The following is a 15489-nucleotide window of genomic DNA, read 5'->3' on the forward strand; positions in this document are numbered from 1 at the left end:
CGAAATCGATAATGATATTGGTAGCAAAATCGATAACAAAATCGATATAAATGTCGATAACAAAATCGATAAAAAACTATAAATAATCGATAATAAAATCTATAACAATATCAATAACAAAATCGACAAAAATTTCTAACAAATTCGATAAAAAATCGATAGCAAAATCGATAAAAATTTCTATAACAAACTCGATAAAAATATCTATAGCAAAATCGATAACAATATCGATAACAAAATCTATAACAATATCGATTACAAAATCGTTAAAAATATCGATAACACAACCGATAAAAATATCGATTATTATATCGATAAGTCCCGATAGTCCCGAAAATCTCTAAAATCCTGAAATAGTTCCCAGATGGAGTCTCTGTGTCTCTATCTATATCCTTTTCTCTATAAATACCTTTATTTTAATCTTTCTTCCTCTATCTTCATCTTTACTTTTATCTTATTATTTATATTTATCTTTGTTTTTACTCTTATGTTTATCATTTTCTTCATCTACGTATTCTCCTTCACCTTTGCCCTTATATAAGTAAAGAGCTTAAATTTACCTTGGTCTTCATTTTTGCCTTTATCTTTACGCATCTTTGTTTTTGTTTCAACTTTTATTTTTATCTTTCTTTCATTCTTGTCTTGGTCTTTTTATTCTTGTTATTCTTTAACCTTTTATTAGCAAATTTTTTTTAAATTAACACCATATGCATACACACAAGAAGCACTTGTTTCAGTCCCAATCATTTCCGACTGCAACTTTCGTGTGCCATTTCCGTTGAATTTGCCAATTTACTCCCAACCAACCAACCGTCGCTAAAGAAGTTTCACTTCGAAAATATCGTATAAACCTGCACTTACCAATAATTTTGTCTTAAAAGGTCTATAGTTAAATTAATGGCTCATATTTTTGTGGAACATTTTAACCCACTATTACTTAAACGTGTGAGTCATTTGACACTTGTTTGGATCAAATGAAAGAGCTTGACTAATGATCTGAGAGTTCAAAAAACAGTGGGTAGGCACGAAAAACTCCGAAGGCATTGTCCGGGGGATGCGTCAGCCTAGAGGCTGACCATGATTTGAAGTGCTTAAGTTTTGTTAAATGAAACTTGAGAAGTGCATTTATGCAAAAACCGCCTAAATTTCATAAAGCTAATTTTTTCACACGCAGCAGTGCAAATATTTCTACTGGCCTCTTTATGCGCGCTCATCGAGGTTGTTGCGAGGTTCTTGTCTAAATTTTAGACACTAGGTGTTAGCAGTCGCCCACACAAAGTCGCTTATACAAAATGGCGGCCAAAACAAAATGGCGCATAATGAAGTTTTAACCGTCATACATTAAAACTAAGCTGACGAATCTACATAAGTTGGCAAAGTGCTTTGTTTTTATTAGATTCCTAGATTTACATTTTAATATATGGACTGTCTAAACTCTCTGATTCGCCATTTCGTTTTCTTAAATGCACTAAGTCATCTTTCATTTGGAATTTTTTCATAGTTTACTGTATTCTATGCAGTAGCCATTTTTTTTTTCATTTGGTATCATTTTTGAGGGGATTGGAAAAAATATGTAATCGCCATTTTTGATGGCGGCCATCTTGGATTTACTAAACTAGAACTAAAAGTGTGTACCACCTTTGAGATTAATAGGTCAACAGGAAGATCGAAAATTTCATTTAGGGCCAAATTCACAGTGCGTAGTTAACTCAGATTCGTCAGTTATCTACAGATTTTCAGTACAAAAATCAGTGAGAAATAGTGAATTAAAATGTTCCATTAAATTTTACTATTGACCCTTAAAGACAAGATTAATGATAAATACAGTTTAATACGAGGTTTTTAAATAATTTAGCCCAACTTGGACCCAAATTCGGAAAACTTCAATACCCTGTAAACAAACTTGTGACGCTTATGGTTGAAACGGCAGCTGTTCCAATACCCTATAGTTCCTCCTCTTTCACCTCTAATAAAGAAAAATGAGACGACGCGATACAGTTCTGTGAGATATTGGAGCAACGAAAAGATAGGCTAGAAAGGAAACTTTATCACCACTGTCGAAACCGGCAACCGTCAAGGCCAAAGTTTTTAACAGAGGCTGGTCGAGGGAGTCGGTGGTTGAAGCGTGATAGCCTTCAGAAGAGGGCTCCATCAAAAGATAAGATTCATCACCTATGGTTATTGTGTTAGACTAAATAAATAAACGACATTGCTGTGTTTTAAATCGGAAAACTTATATTTTTACTCGTAAATATGTATTCAATCGTAATGGCCCAAGATCTGAACAGCGTTTGGTACACTCCACTTTGAGATCCCTTTCAATGGAAAACTTCAGCAAGCCTCCGCTGGCGTCACTGAGCGGTGTCAACCACCGTTTAGTGATCACGTTAGGAAAATTAATGAGTACACCGCGGCCGTGACGAATGTCTTGTGGAACAAACGGGAAGACTGTGAGACCACAAGATTATTATGGCCGCAGCGGATTAGGAAAAAGACAAGGGGCATACTGAAACTCAATCGATCTGCAGTAAGAGTCCTTACCGGCGTCATCACAGAACACTGGGCTATAGAACCAATGCTCCAATGATGGCGAATACCAACGAGTACTCTCTGCAGAGGCTGCCATGGTGAGGATGAGGAAGAGTCAATTGACCACTATCTGTGTCGATGTCCAGGTTGTCCAGGATGTCCAGGCGACTTGGGTTCACGCTCCTGCAACAGTCTGGGCGAAGTAGTAGAGGTGGAACTGTTGCATCTCATCGGCTTCATCAGAGATAGTAATTGGTTCAGTAAAATAATGACTTAAAGCTACTTTTTCGATATATGTAGGTACGTGTCTCTTCTCACACTCACTAAAAGAGGACACTCACAATGGACAATGCTGTCTCCGGGAGCATTTGCTAACACCACAAACGGTTTAAAGACTATGATTTAAGACCGTGCACTTGAAATGAGCGGTACATTAATGGAGAAATTATCTGAACCCCGGGCGGTTGATATCCCGGTAAGAGTCCAGGCAGACATCACCGCTACCGAAAAACAAAAACAAAATGCGGGGAACCAGCAAGATAAGGAGCTTCAACAGCATAGACCTCACTGACTGAGCGATGAAACGATGAAGAGCATTTTATGAGCAACTGGACCACACTTATAAGCACTACTTCCGGCACTACTTTAATGTCAAGGCTGTAGTCTGCTGGCATATATCCCCACTAAAAAGTGGCCAGTGTTGACCCCGCAAACCAGCCTAAGTCGAAGTGCTCCGAGAAATGAAGATCCTTGCACCTCTCATTACCCAAGAAAGTCCAGATGTGTCTAGCTACACTATAAGTTGGTTCTTAAGCCCATTTATTATCTCCCAACTCAATGTACTAGGCCACAATTTACAAGATGCTTACGGTGCTACCGCATTGTAGGAGGTATTGAACGTCGTAAGGGAAGTGTCTACCCACTAAATCGCCTGCTTCGCATATTTTCCTATTCGAAGATTTATCCAAGGACGTTCACCGAAATGTGACACTATTGGACGAACTACTGCTGTATACACCTAGTGTACTATCTTTGGTTTAATATCCTGCACGAGGATTAGGTAGGTATGTAGATTTGGCTGTCACTGCTACGCAGGGACACACATAGGTAAAAAGTTGAAGGCCCGTAGTGATACCACGATTACGAGTTCTCACTCCCCCTTGCTAAACCATTTTGAATCCTTGACAAACCTCGTCAGGCACCTTGGGCTTAAAGCTTCCAATTTGCAAGGTCACTAAAGAATGGAGACTCCAGAAAGCGCAATCTGCTTCTCAATAATGTCGGGCAGTTACAGAGACAGAGGAGAACTGTCTCCTCCTCCTGCTAGTTCATGCAACTTCTGTAGCATCTATGGTAAGGCACTCTGAGCCGTTCTGCGTGTCTACCTATAAGGCAGTTGCCTGTTGGAGCACCAATTGTGTGAGATATATCCTCTCTCTTTAGAGAGTATAAGCTTCGAACCCTTTTTCGATCCCACCTAGGCGTAGTTTGCGTAGAAATTCGAAACGTCGTAGTTTGCATCAATTTCTCGCTCGCGCGAGCATAGATAAATTCTCTCAAAAGCAGCTTGCAAGAGGCGAACGGCATACCAATGCGTTCTTTGTCCGGAAAAATCATCCCCCCCCCCCCNAATACAGTTACCCTCTATGTCCCTATAACCGGGAACCCAAATGAGGTATAGAGTGTTCTGCTTAGCCATCTCTAGCAGAGATCGGCGGCAGTCGAGCACAATTTTTGACTTAATTGTGATTGTAAAGATGAACAGCTCGTTACCTTTTAAATCAGTACGAAGTTTGTTTATAGCCTGCATTATAGCTGAGATCTCAGCCTGGAAGACACTACTGTAGTTCGGTAGTCGAAATGAACGGATCAAGACAGGGATGCCTTGCTCAAGACCGGCCACTATTTTATAATTCCAAAAAGGGGAATCGGTCTAACCACCGCTGTGACGATCCAGCAACATATTCACGGGCTCAACCCCCATTTCTTACCAATGGCCCTCTTGCACGAATATAAGGCTACAGTCGCCTTCTCATAACGCTGGACTATGTTCTCCTTCCAGCCCTAAGAATTTTGCTTTATTCGCAAATTTCAATTTCTCCGAATTGACGCAAAGTACACAGAGCGTGGACCATCTTGATACATCGCGAAGTGCCCTCTGCCACAATTCGCACAGAATTTGCGAGAATTCCCCTCTATACGCGATGGCTATGTCATCCGCATAAGCGACAACCTTGGCATTTCCCCATTTCGTCTCTCACAAGAGATAGGTTCACGGCTGAATTCTTAAGGAGTGGCGAGAGTCCGCCACCCTGCGGTTGTGCCCCTTGTCACATACCTTGAAGCCGAATTCTCACTGCACAAAAGTATTTGCCTTACAAACTCCACCAGAGAATGGTCCACCTCTAGTCCCTTCAAGGCCTGTATTATGGCCTCTGAATTTATATGATTAAAAGCACCCTCAATGTCGAGAAAGGCTACAAGCCAATAGTCCTTGTAACTGTAGAACTTTAAAGGAATAAAGGCTAATAGGTATGAGATCCTTCACACTTGTATGTGAGGCCTTAGCGGCTTTAGCGATAAACACAACGGAGACGGATTCATTGTCGAACTTACAGAGGTTTCAAGTGTCACAGCCAGTTGCGCGGGTATAATCCCACCCGCCATTCGTATGGGCGAACCTTTCATAGCGTATCTTGTAACAAATGCTCTCCCCCATCTCCGCAAGTATACAATAGTCTTCGTCCCTAGCAGGAGTCGAATCAATTCCATCAAAGGTGCCGGAAATCCTAATTGCAGTAAGAATTTGACAATAATAATAATATTAAGGTAACACTTTTACCAAGTGTTTGGCTTTCATGAGAAGCTTTTTCAAAGCAGAAATACACTCGGAGGTTTACCATTACTCGGACCAGAGATAGAACCCAGACTCAGTGGGGTGGTATTATCAATAGCTTCTGATAAATACTTTATTTAGGGAACCTTAAAACCTTGAGGCTGGCCCTTAAAGGCTAAAACTTTATCTATGTTATATGACGATACAGTGGAATGTTGCGTGAATGGCATCGCCTAGAAAATAGGCTTGATGGCACTCTGATAGCTTAATGGGCTCTATCTTTTGACGGATAATGAGTAGCCTGTCAGAGAGTATTGTTGTCAGATGTCGCAGGTTAATATGTATGTCGAAAACCATATAGTTTCAGGAAAGACGAGCAGTCTCTTCTTGAAATCATATCCATTTTGGCCTTGGTCCGTTCTTTGAGAATGTAGTCCAGATTTAAACTACCCTTATCCGTATGTAGATAACTGTTAGTAATGGACATTAAATATGCTTCTTAATGCCCGCCGAGAACGGTACCATCTAAACCCGGTGACTTATATGGTTCAACGGCCTGATGGCCCATTCGACGGGGGTTGGGTTTAAGATGTTGTCCGGGACTATGGATAAATGAATGGAAGAACCGACCGTACATACCACCTATCGTGGTTGGCTGGCTGGTTGTAGTGCTAACCCAGTTATCACTCAGGAATCAAATTGCGCCATTTTAGTGCACTTCTCGCAGACAAAGATATTTTATGCTACCTTAGGCTACCTGTCAGAACATTCTTTCAGTTTAGTCAAACCATTTAGAACCGCTTATGAATTTGTGTATGTCGCCTATTTTAGCACTAGATAAATCCGCCAGCTGCTTCATTATGGGTTTTTCCTGAAAGTTTTATGTCATAAATAAGCCAGACCTGAGCATTCGCACAGGAAATGAAATACTGTTTTTTCGCTGTGATCCAAGCCGCAGCAATGCCGCATATTCTGTTACATGGTAAACCTATTCTATAAGCATTTTTTTCCTAGCGGCCAATGACCGCTATGATAGTCCCTGTAATTCTAAATACTTCCACCCTTAGCTTACTTAGCAGCTCCGCTGTTGTTTTCCTGCTAAAGTCAGGCCAAAGCTCTCGGCTACCTTGCAAGTCTGAATCTCTGACCATCTTCTCTTTGCCAGTTCCCGAAGGTGCATGTGGTTTTCTGTTTTTATTTGTCTGAGGGGATAACCCAGTATCACCACTGCAGATTCATCCAAACTAGATGTCGCCTTGTCTCGCTGCCTTCTATGTTCCAATGGCCGGGAACCCAGACATGAGAGATATACATTGACTGAGACGCCGAGCGTATCTCCAGTTTGCATTCTTTGGCTATCGTGGACTTGAGTAAATAACCGCTCTTTCTCTCCTGATATCACTCTTCTTTAGTATTCTACAGACTTCACAGAACAGAACCCGGAACTTCTAAAATATGCTAGCATGGTTTGCCAGTCGAAAGGACCGATTGACACCAAGTTCCTCGGAATATACTCCTGTCCCTACAACGCAGTCCATCTTGGACCCGTCAGTGTATATACAGATGGCTTCCTTATCGGCAGCTTGGCCCCTTCTCCATTCCCTTCTGGATGGAAACCGCAGCTGTACATTCAAGCCAAAATCGAGGCTTGATACTCCCTAGAAGTTGTGTGCTCTAACAGTTGATCGCGGGATGATGGCCAGCCACCATTTGATTTCTGAACGTAGAATGACCAAGGTTTTCAAAAGGATATTCCACAAAAATGAACACAAGCAGTCAAGCACTGAAAAAGTCCTCTTCTGCGTTGTAAAGACTAACTGGTAAATGACTTGGATTCACTTTCACTAAATAAAAATTACTGTAGCGTATGGGATAGTCAAAGAAATACAACGATTTCAAGTAAACAACAACAATCTCTTTTATTCTAATAATTCTCTTAATCGCTTAAAAACTATCACAGTGCTTTGAATTTCAAAAGTTCGTCATTTACCAAACAACTGGAGCACCAGCTGCAGCGTAACGCAGAGTTGGTGCATATGCGGGCGCGTAGGAGAAAGCAGCTGGAGCAGCATAAGCGGCGGCCGCCAAAGGCGCTGAATAAGCAAATGGACCGGCTGCGTAACGGGCCACAAGTGGAGCAGGAGCGGCAGCATAGCGGGCAGCGACTAGAGGTGCAGTAGCGGCAGCATAACGGGCGGCAACGAAAGGTGCAGGAGCAGCGAGAGGGGCGATTGGCGCCGCCAACGCGGCTGGAGCGACCGGTGCTACTGCTGCAATGGGAGCCCGAGCTATAACTGGCGCAAAGGCGATGCCATTATGATTGCGTGCCACTACTTGACTACTGGTAGCGGTGATGATAGGCGCTGGAGCAGCAACGGCCAAGGGAGCAGCAGCTAGTATATGCGGTTTGGCAGCAACGCAAGCGATGGCGGCAAAGATGACAATAGCCTGGAAGAATGTATTATTAAAGCACAATAAATTGTTATGAGATTTTATTTTATTTCTTGAGTTCACAGAGGATCACTTACGTATTTGAACATTTTGATTTGGATTATTTGAGTTCTTGGTTTTTTAACTGCTCGAGCTTGTGACCACGTTGAGTGTGTAAATGTTTTTGATGTCTGTTTTCGTTCAACTCAACATTTTTATAGTAAACATTTTGGTAAGCAGCAAAATTTTGTTTCTCTATGTCCACTTACAAGTCCAAGGCCTCCAATATGTAGTACAAAAGTCTTTTGTCCATGACAAAGTTTTAGTTACCACGCACGCATTTAACACTTTACATATGTACATACATATGCGTACGAGTTATTTGTGTTTTCCCTCAAATATTTTGGAGCCCTGTGCGCCTATTTAATATGCAACAGCTATACCCGGCGCATTACAAGTATAAATACATATACATATGTACACACTACATACTATGTATGTTTATGGAGTTGTATTATTTCAGCAAATAACTTCCATAGGTTCATCGTCAAAGAGGTGTTAAGCGCGACTCAATAGCTATTACTTTTTATTTAAATTATTGTCTTTTTGACATTGACCATGTAATTTTGGTATTTTGTAGCGATTGCCAAATTACGCTTTGAAATAAAATACTCTACTTCATCTTCTTATGTAGCACCGTAACCGCCCATGGCAAGGGTTTCCCAACCTGGGGTTCGCAAACAAAAATAATCCGTATCCTTAAAGTCGAGGTTTTTGACCAGCTATTCAGGAAAACTACTAAGCGGATTTGGGCGAGTTTTTTCAGTATAATCTGTATCGATAGGGATATTATCTTTAGTGCTTAAAATTCCTATAGGGTTGCCACCTGTCTAAAAAAGTTATAATATCCGCACAAAAAATGAGGTGTCAAATGAAAGGACTTAATGTTCAATAATGTACCACGTTTTGAATAGGGTTACCATCTTTCTGCAAGTTAAAAGATCTTCACCGCTTGTTGGAGTAAAAACTTAGGTACCAACGAAAGGATATGGTCTCCGGATGCGGAATAAGCTTTTATAATTTTTTTTTTTAGTGGGGTTGTCACCTATTTAAAACTTACTACCTTACATATAATACGTAAAGGTATTTTCTGTTAATGACAGTGCATTCAATTAAACAAAATGAGGTGTCAAATGAAAGGGCTTGACATTCACAATTTATTACTTTTTGAGTAGGGTTGCCACCTGTTTAAAAATTGTAAGAGCCGCACCGTTTTTTCGAAGAGGGCTGCCACTTTTTCGAAAAACTATATGTGGGCTGTTCGTTGAATTAAAAAATGAGGTACCAAGTAAAAGGGTTTGGTCTCGGAATGTGCAAAAAACCTCAATATTTTTTAGTAGGATTACCAACTATTTAAAAATAAGTAGACATGATTTGTTAATCAGATGTCAAGCGAAGCCTCGTCCATACGAGACCGGCTAATAAAATTATAAATTACTAATATAAAATAAAATGTTTAGCCCTAAGCTATTGTAGCCCATTACATGCTTCAGGCACCGGGACCTCGCAGAGCATGGGAACAGATCCCAGATATAAACGCATGCGCTTAAATATAGTTGGCTGAAATAGGCAAATAATAAAATAACTCGTGTTGAAATGATTTTGACAGACACGGGAAAAATCTTTCAGTTAAACACCACAGCAAAGGGTTAAAAGTTATTAATTCCTTGACATTATATATCCTGTTTATACCTACGCAGGAACCGCATTAATAAAAAAACCGATTTGACTCAACACATATCTGATGAAACCGTATTGAAAAGTAAACTAAATCTGCGGTTTGTATAGGAAATTTTTTTGATAATAAATTTGAACGGTTCACCGAAATGGAAGCGAACAGTAATTCGAATTTATTATAATAATAATTCTAATTTAAAACGGGCTGTATATGAAAACCAGCCTATTTTCACTTCGCGTCAAATGAATGACGCGTTTATACATGTTATCTAACCGATGCGCTATGGCGAAAATAAGCCCTTTCTGTGGCCAAAAATGAACCAACGCAGGAAGGCGCTTAAAATCGTGTACACATGCTTCTAAGAACCTAAAAACAAATTGGTTTAAAAATCGACGCAATCGGCTCACAACCACACCCACCGCCCATATATCGGGTGGCCCAGAGCACCCGTCCAACCCTTCTAAAATGGAGAAAAATGTTTTAATTGGAAATCGGAAATATATGAGCCACCAAGTCGGAGATGCCCTAACCGTTACAAATGGCTCGTTCACGACTGTTACGATGCGAGCCCTGATTTGCTTTAAAATATTACGCGAAGACTTTTCGCCATACATCGAAGCAAGTTCTCTAACACTTCCGATGGAATATTGGCCCTTTGAAGCCCCAGCTCTAAGTAAAATGACTGCAAGTTTATGCGGCAGCTTTTTGGTATTTTGTAGCCCAAAATTGACCAAAGATTCTCAATCTTAGTACGGAGAAGTTTCAAAACCCAAAACTTTGAGTTATGAGAAGAAAAGTTGCAAAAAGCCCTGAAATTTCATCAAAGGAATTGATCGAAAGCTTGCATTTGGATGTTTCCGCCAGCACCGTGCAAAAAAAAACAAAAGATCACTTGGTTTGAAAAACTATGTTGCCAAAAAATTACCGTTGATTTTCATTACGAACAAGAAAAAAGGACGAAGCGAAGAGGAAAACTGAGTGGAGTGAGCAAAACATTATGTAAACATGCCAACCGTATTTTGTGACAAAGCTATTTGGTCTAATGAGCTGAAGAAAAACAGTAATCGGGTGTGGTGCAAGCCTTCTGATCGCTAGAAATCACTGTACGTACAATCACCGGTAAAACATGGAGGCGGGGCTCCTCCTATGGTTTGGACCTGTTCCGATAACTTGTTGTAGGCAATTTGCTAAAAATCGAAGGACGAATGACGGCAGCTGTTTATGTTGACGTTCTCAGCGAAAATTTGGCAACAAGCGCGAAAAATGCGTTAGGGTTCTTTATCTTTCAACTAGACACGTCCCAGCTTGCTACTTGCTAGTTTGAAGAAAACTTCTTCTAAAAATTGAACTTAATCGTTAGATTAAAATCCGATATATTTTGAGCTCCAAAATAGCAAAACGCATTCGCACAAACTCGGAGTAGTTTTACTTAAGAGATGAGGCGTCAATACGTCGAAAATTTTATCAAAATTGGCACGAAATTTGCGGAATATTTTCTTGTAATATTTCAAAACAAAGGTGAAAATACAAACTACTATTTTAGATATGAATAAAAATTTTAGTTCATTTTGCGGATTTATGCTTTCATTTGGCGCCTTTTGTTTTAGCATCTTTATCTATATATTAAAATACATATATTTTTCGCCAGATTTCTGGAAAAAGATATACCCCTATGTTTTTGCTATTCGGATATCGTATGAATGATTACTTATTTATTTTAATAAATCTGCACTGAAGTAATAACTGTGAAATTTATACTTTCATATGATGCCTAGTGTACATCCATTTTTAACCGACTTCAAAAAATTATCAGTTCGTCGAAATATTTTTAATTAATTTTTTTTTTTTTTGTATGTATATTTATTAGCGCATATCTTTGGACCACGTTAACCGATTTCGATATTTCTTTTTACTAATTTTGTTTAGATCCGATATTTGGATCGCGAAGAAATTAACGATAATCTCAAATTTTTATATGAGAATTGAAGTCGGTTTTGTTTTTTTTTGCTTAAACATTGGTTAGTATTGAGCAGCTTTCAAAGATATCGCTGGTTAACTTTCAAAAATCTTCATTATTACCAAATTATCCTGTCTTGAGCTAGTTTTGCAATTAGGCCGGCATCAATTCTGGACAATACTGGTGCATTAATTTATTGTGGACTTAGCGGCGTTCAAGTGAGACAAACTGGATCGTTTTGAATGGGAACAAAGATATACTGCACCGAAATGTTTCGCCTAAGTATGTACATAAGTATGTGTACGGAGCTCATTTTTGAAATATGATTTAATGTCGCCAGCGCGTAACTAATCTATGTATGTATGTATATATCTGTGGTCATAAGCAATAATCGCTTAAGTCGAAAAACTTGAATTCGAGAAAAAACGCTTTGGATTGTAATGTTAACCTTATGGAAAAACCAAAATATTTTCGTCTATAACCTTTTAAATAGCCTAGCAAACGGGATGGGGGTTTCACATACACATGGAATAGTAGTTGCAGAAAACGATAGCATAGCATAACTCAATACTTATAACTCAAATTAGGTTGACTTAGGCGGTTATTGCTTATGACCACAGATGTATAATACGCGAAGGGAATTTTTGTCCAGGTCATCAGATCCGCACCATTCGTTCGATTTTCGAAAGTGAGGTGCCAAATTAATGGCCCTAGAGTGTGGATGTTCAGTAAGGTTTTACTTTTTTGAAGTGTTTCCACCTGTTTAGCAATTAAGCTCAAATGATTTAAAAAGTTAAATCAATTGTTACAATATGGGTATCAACCGAAATGGCTTTGGAAAGGCTTTATATCTTAACTACACGTAAGAGGGTTGCCACATGTTTAAAACATGTAATTCAATTTTAATTAAAGGAATTCAGTAAGTGAATAAGGTATCAGTATGTGGGTGTCAGACAAAAGAGGTTTAAGAAGGTAGTAGTTTAGAAATATTTTGAAGAGGGTTGCCACCTATTTGAGAAGTCAAACTAAATATTTTATACCCAAGTTATATGAAAAATTAAAAATGGATGTCAAATGAAATTGATTTAAGAAAATCTTAGTTTGACAATTTAGAAAATTTTTGATGTGATTTTGAAGGCTTAAAATACTTTATTTCAGAACTGTATTTTAAGAGGGTTGCCACCTGTTTTGAAGTCATATTTAGTTTAATTAAGCATAAGTTATATGAAATTTTAAAATATGGGTATCAAACGAACGAGTGTAGGGCTGGGAAGTTCATCCGGATTTTTCAACTATCCGGATAAACCGAATATTCGAATATCCGGATACCTAAATGAAAAATCCGGATTTTTGTTTACCAAAAAGATATTTTCATTTCCCAATTCCAAGCGCTCATAAATGTGTAGTAACAAGTTTTTTATTTCTACTACTTCTGTATAAATTTTTAAATTTCCAAAACTCTACTTCGGAATTTCAAAGGCTTCTACAAACGAATTAAAAAGTTCAACAAACAAATTTATGCGTATAGAAAACTTGTTACTCAATATGCATGAGCGCCTGGTATTGGCAAATTAAAGTATCGTTTCGTAAAAATAAAAAATTGACAGCGAGAGTTTTTTCATGGCTTTAAAATATCATGGACGGAATAATGAAAGCTGTTATGATACTTTTGGTCGTGGTGAATGCTTTACCAAATTTTAGCATTTCTAAAAACGTGATGACAAGAATAGTGCCATTTGTTTATATTGTGACGAAACAAAAGTTGTTGACCCAAGTCCGTCAAGAGCTGATTCACTCTATCTTGTGCATAATTGGATTCACGAATACTATTAATCAGTTTGTTGATTTATTTTTTTTTTAATATCCGAAAATACGAATATTAAACGGATCTTCGTAATTCCGGATATCCGAATAATTGCACAAACGAATATTAACTGGCTATCCATACTATCCGGATTTTATTCGTGTCAACGGATAATCCGCATGGATATCCGGATATTCGAATGTGCGGATAGTCCCAGCCCTAAACGAGTGTTAAGAAATCTTTAAATTGAGCATTTAGAATTTTTAAGGACGTCATAAGAGGACTGCCCCCTGTTGAAAAAATTTGATTCAAATTATTTAATAAGTTAAATGGATTTTCAAAAGATTGGTATCAATCGAAATGTATTTTGAAGAATTGTCATGTGCTTAATAGCTTATTTCCACCAAAGACTTAACTGCAGTTAAGAGCTCAAGTTCAAATGATTCCAACATGGGGTGATCGGCAAGTTTTTTTCTTAAGTTTTGCCTTTTTCCTCCCGTTTGCTTCTACTTAATAGGAGGAATTACCCCCTTCGAGTTGTAATCTCCGTTTTTCAAACGGCATAAACTGCAGTTAAGGCTTGCTGGAAATCAACTATAAAAAATCAAATTCAACTTAGTTCATCAGTTAATTGAAATATGTATAAAAATTCCAGACGATAAAAAGATTTTAACTTGAAAATACTTTTGAAGGGGTCGCCACCTATTTGATAAGTCGAATTTGTTTTACTTATACACAACACGAAATAACTTAAAGAAAACTTTAGACTGATAATATTTTTGATTAAGGTTTCCATTTTTATTTTTATTTTTTAAGGTGAAAATGAGAGGTCACACTTAAAGAACTGGGATCCTACATGGAAGTGCAATAAGGGTTTATTTTTGGAAGTTAGAACCTTTTTCGCGGTACAGGCGAGATGTCGTATCACTCAAAAATGGTTTAGATGAATCATTAGGAATATTTTTTTAGGGTTTTATCTTTTTCAAAAGTAACAATTTAATTTTGGCGTTTTAACGCCATACGGGTTCACTAGTTGTTTATATTTGGCTATTGAAAATCGTAATGCTCTAATTAATTCGTGCGAAAAGTCCGATTTTTATTTGGTTTAAAGTATTGTAACGACTGGTATTCTAATATAACGGGATATTATTGTTTAGCATTTTACATAGTTCGCAAATTGGTGTTCTTTATCATAATTTTATGTATACGTACTTACCTTTAACCATATTAGTAGAGCGAAGAGGGAGCAAACAATCAGTAACAGCCTATTGTGGCTGTGCTCAAGGCGTGGCCTCTGGCACCCTTACAATGGGTGCGAAATTCTGTGGCCGATTTAAGGTATTCTCGGCAAAGCTTCTATGAGGGTGGGGCGACAATTAAGTTGCTGACCACTGGCGTATGCCAAAAGGCAAGACACAATCCATGAGATTTTTAACTCCCTCTTGTGGAGTCTCTGAACGACTGTTGATCTTAGACGGGAGGGTTTAAGAACTATCACTGGATACTAGGAACCCGCAGCAGGGTTACCTTGTGGAGGCCTCAGCCTCTTCTTTGGCCCATCCAGATTTATCTCCCAGCGACTATTTACTGTTTGCTGACCCAAAGAAACGCTTATTTTGAGTGTCTTGAAAAAGTCTATTATTTGGAAGGAATTGAAAAATTGGGAAAACGCTGGACTAAATGCATCGATCTAAAATGCGCCTTTTGTCGAAAATTATATATTTTATTCAAAAACTTACTGACTCCAAATTGCGCTCGTATTAGAAAATACTGGCGCTGCGTTCTGGCTCCCTAGATCTATTGTGCTAACCCTTAAGAAGTCACTCGAAGTTTACGCTGTTTATGAAATTAACAACTTTGGATGGTGTGAAGTTTTACATTCTGAATTGAGATGATATTTGTTATACAATTGGTATAAATCTAAGACGAGTATGCACTACGTACGTGTACGTATAACATACACTCCGGAGTTTCTTCCGCCAGCCAACAAGCTTGCAGTTCTTCTGCTCAGAAAGTTAAATTTTTACAAAGAAGTTGCCTTAGCTTGCTGGGCTTAGATCTACTCGGCTAAGTTTAACCAGGCGCTCAGAGACTCCACTAGAGGAAGTTATGAATACCTTGTAGCGCCATTTATCCTTTGACATACGTGGACTGCAACTTAAGGGTCCTCCCTAGAAGCTCTGCTGTATATTCCT

At 38.6% G+C, this 15489-nt stretch overlaps 1 protein-coding gene across 1 annotated transcript; it reads right to left on the reverse strand.

Moving 5' to 3' along the window:
* Positions 1 to 7351: 7351 nt before the first annotated feature.
* Positions 7352 to 7905, reverse strand: LOC108377902 (cuticle protein 16.5-like). Its single transcript, XM_017634196.1, has 2 exons — positions 7894 to 7905; positions 7352 to 7813 (listed from the first exon to the last, which is right to left on the reverse strand). The coding sequence occupies exons 1-2, from the start codon at positions 7903 to 7905 to the stop codon at positions 7352 to 7354; spliced, it is 474 nt and encodes a 157-aa protein (XP_017489685.1).
* Positions 7906 to 15489: the final 7584 nt, after the last annotated feature.

Source organism: Rhagoletis zephyria, unplaced genomic scaffold (genome assembly GCF_001687245.7).
Source record: "Rhagoletis zephyria isolate East Lansing unplaced genomic scaffold, Rhagoletis_zephyria_1.1 Rzeph_scaffold_12945, whole genome shotgun sequence".
In the NCBI taxonomy this organism is placed as follows: domain Eukaryota; kingdom Metazoa; phylum Arthropoda; class Insecta; order Diptera; family Tephritidae; genus Rhagoletis; species Rhagoletis zephyria.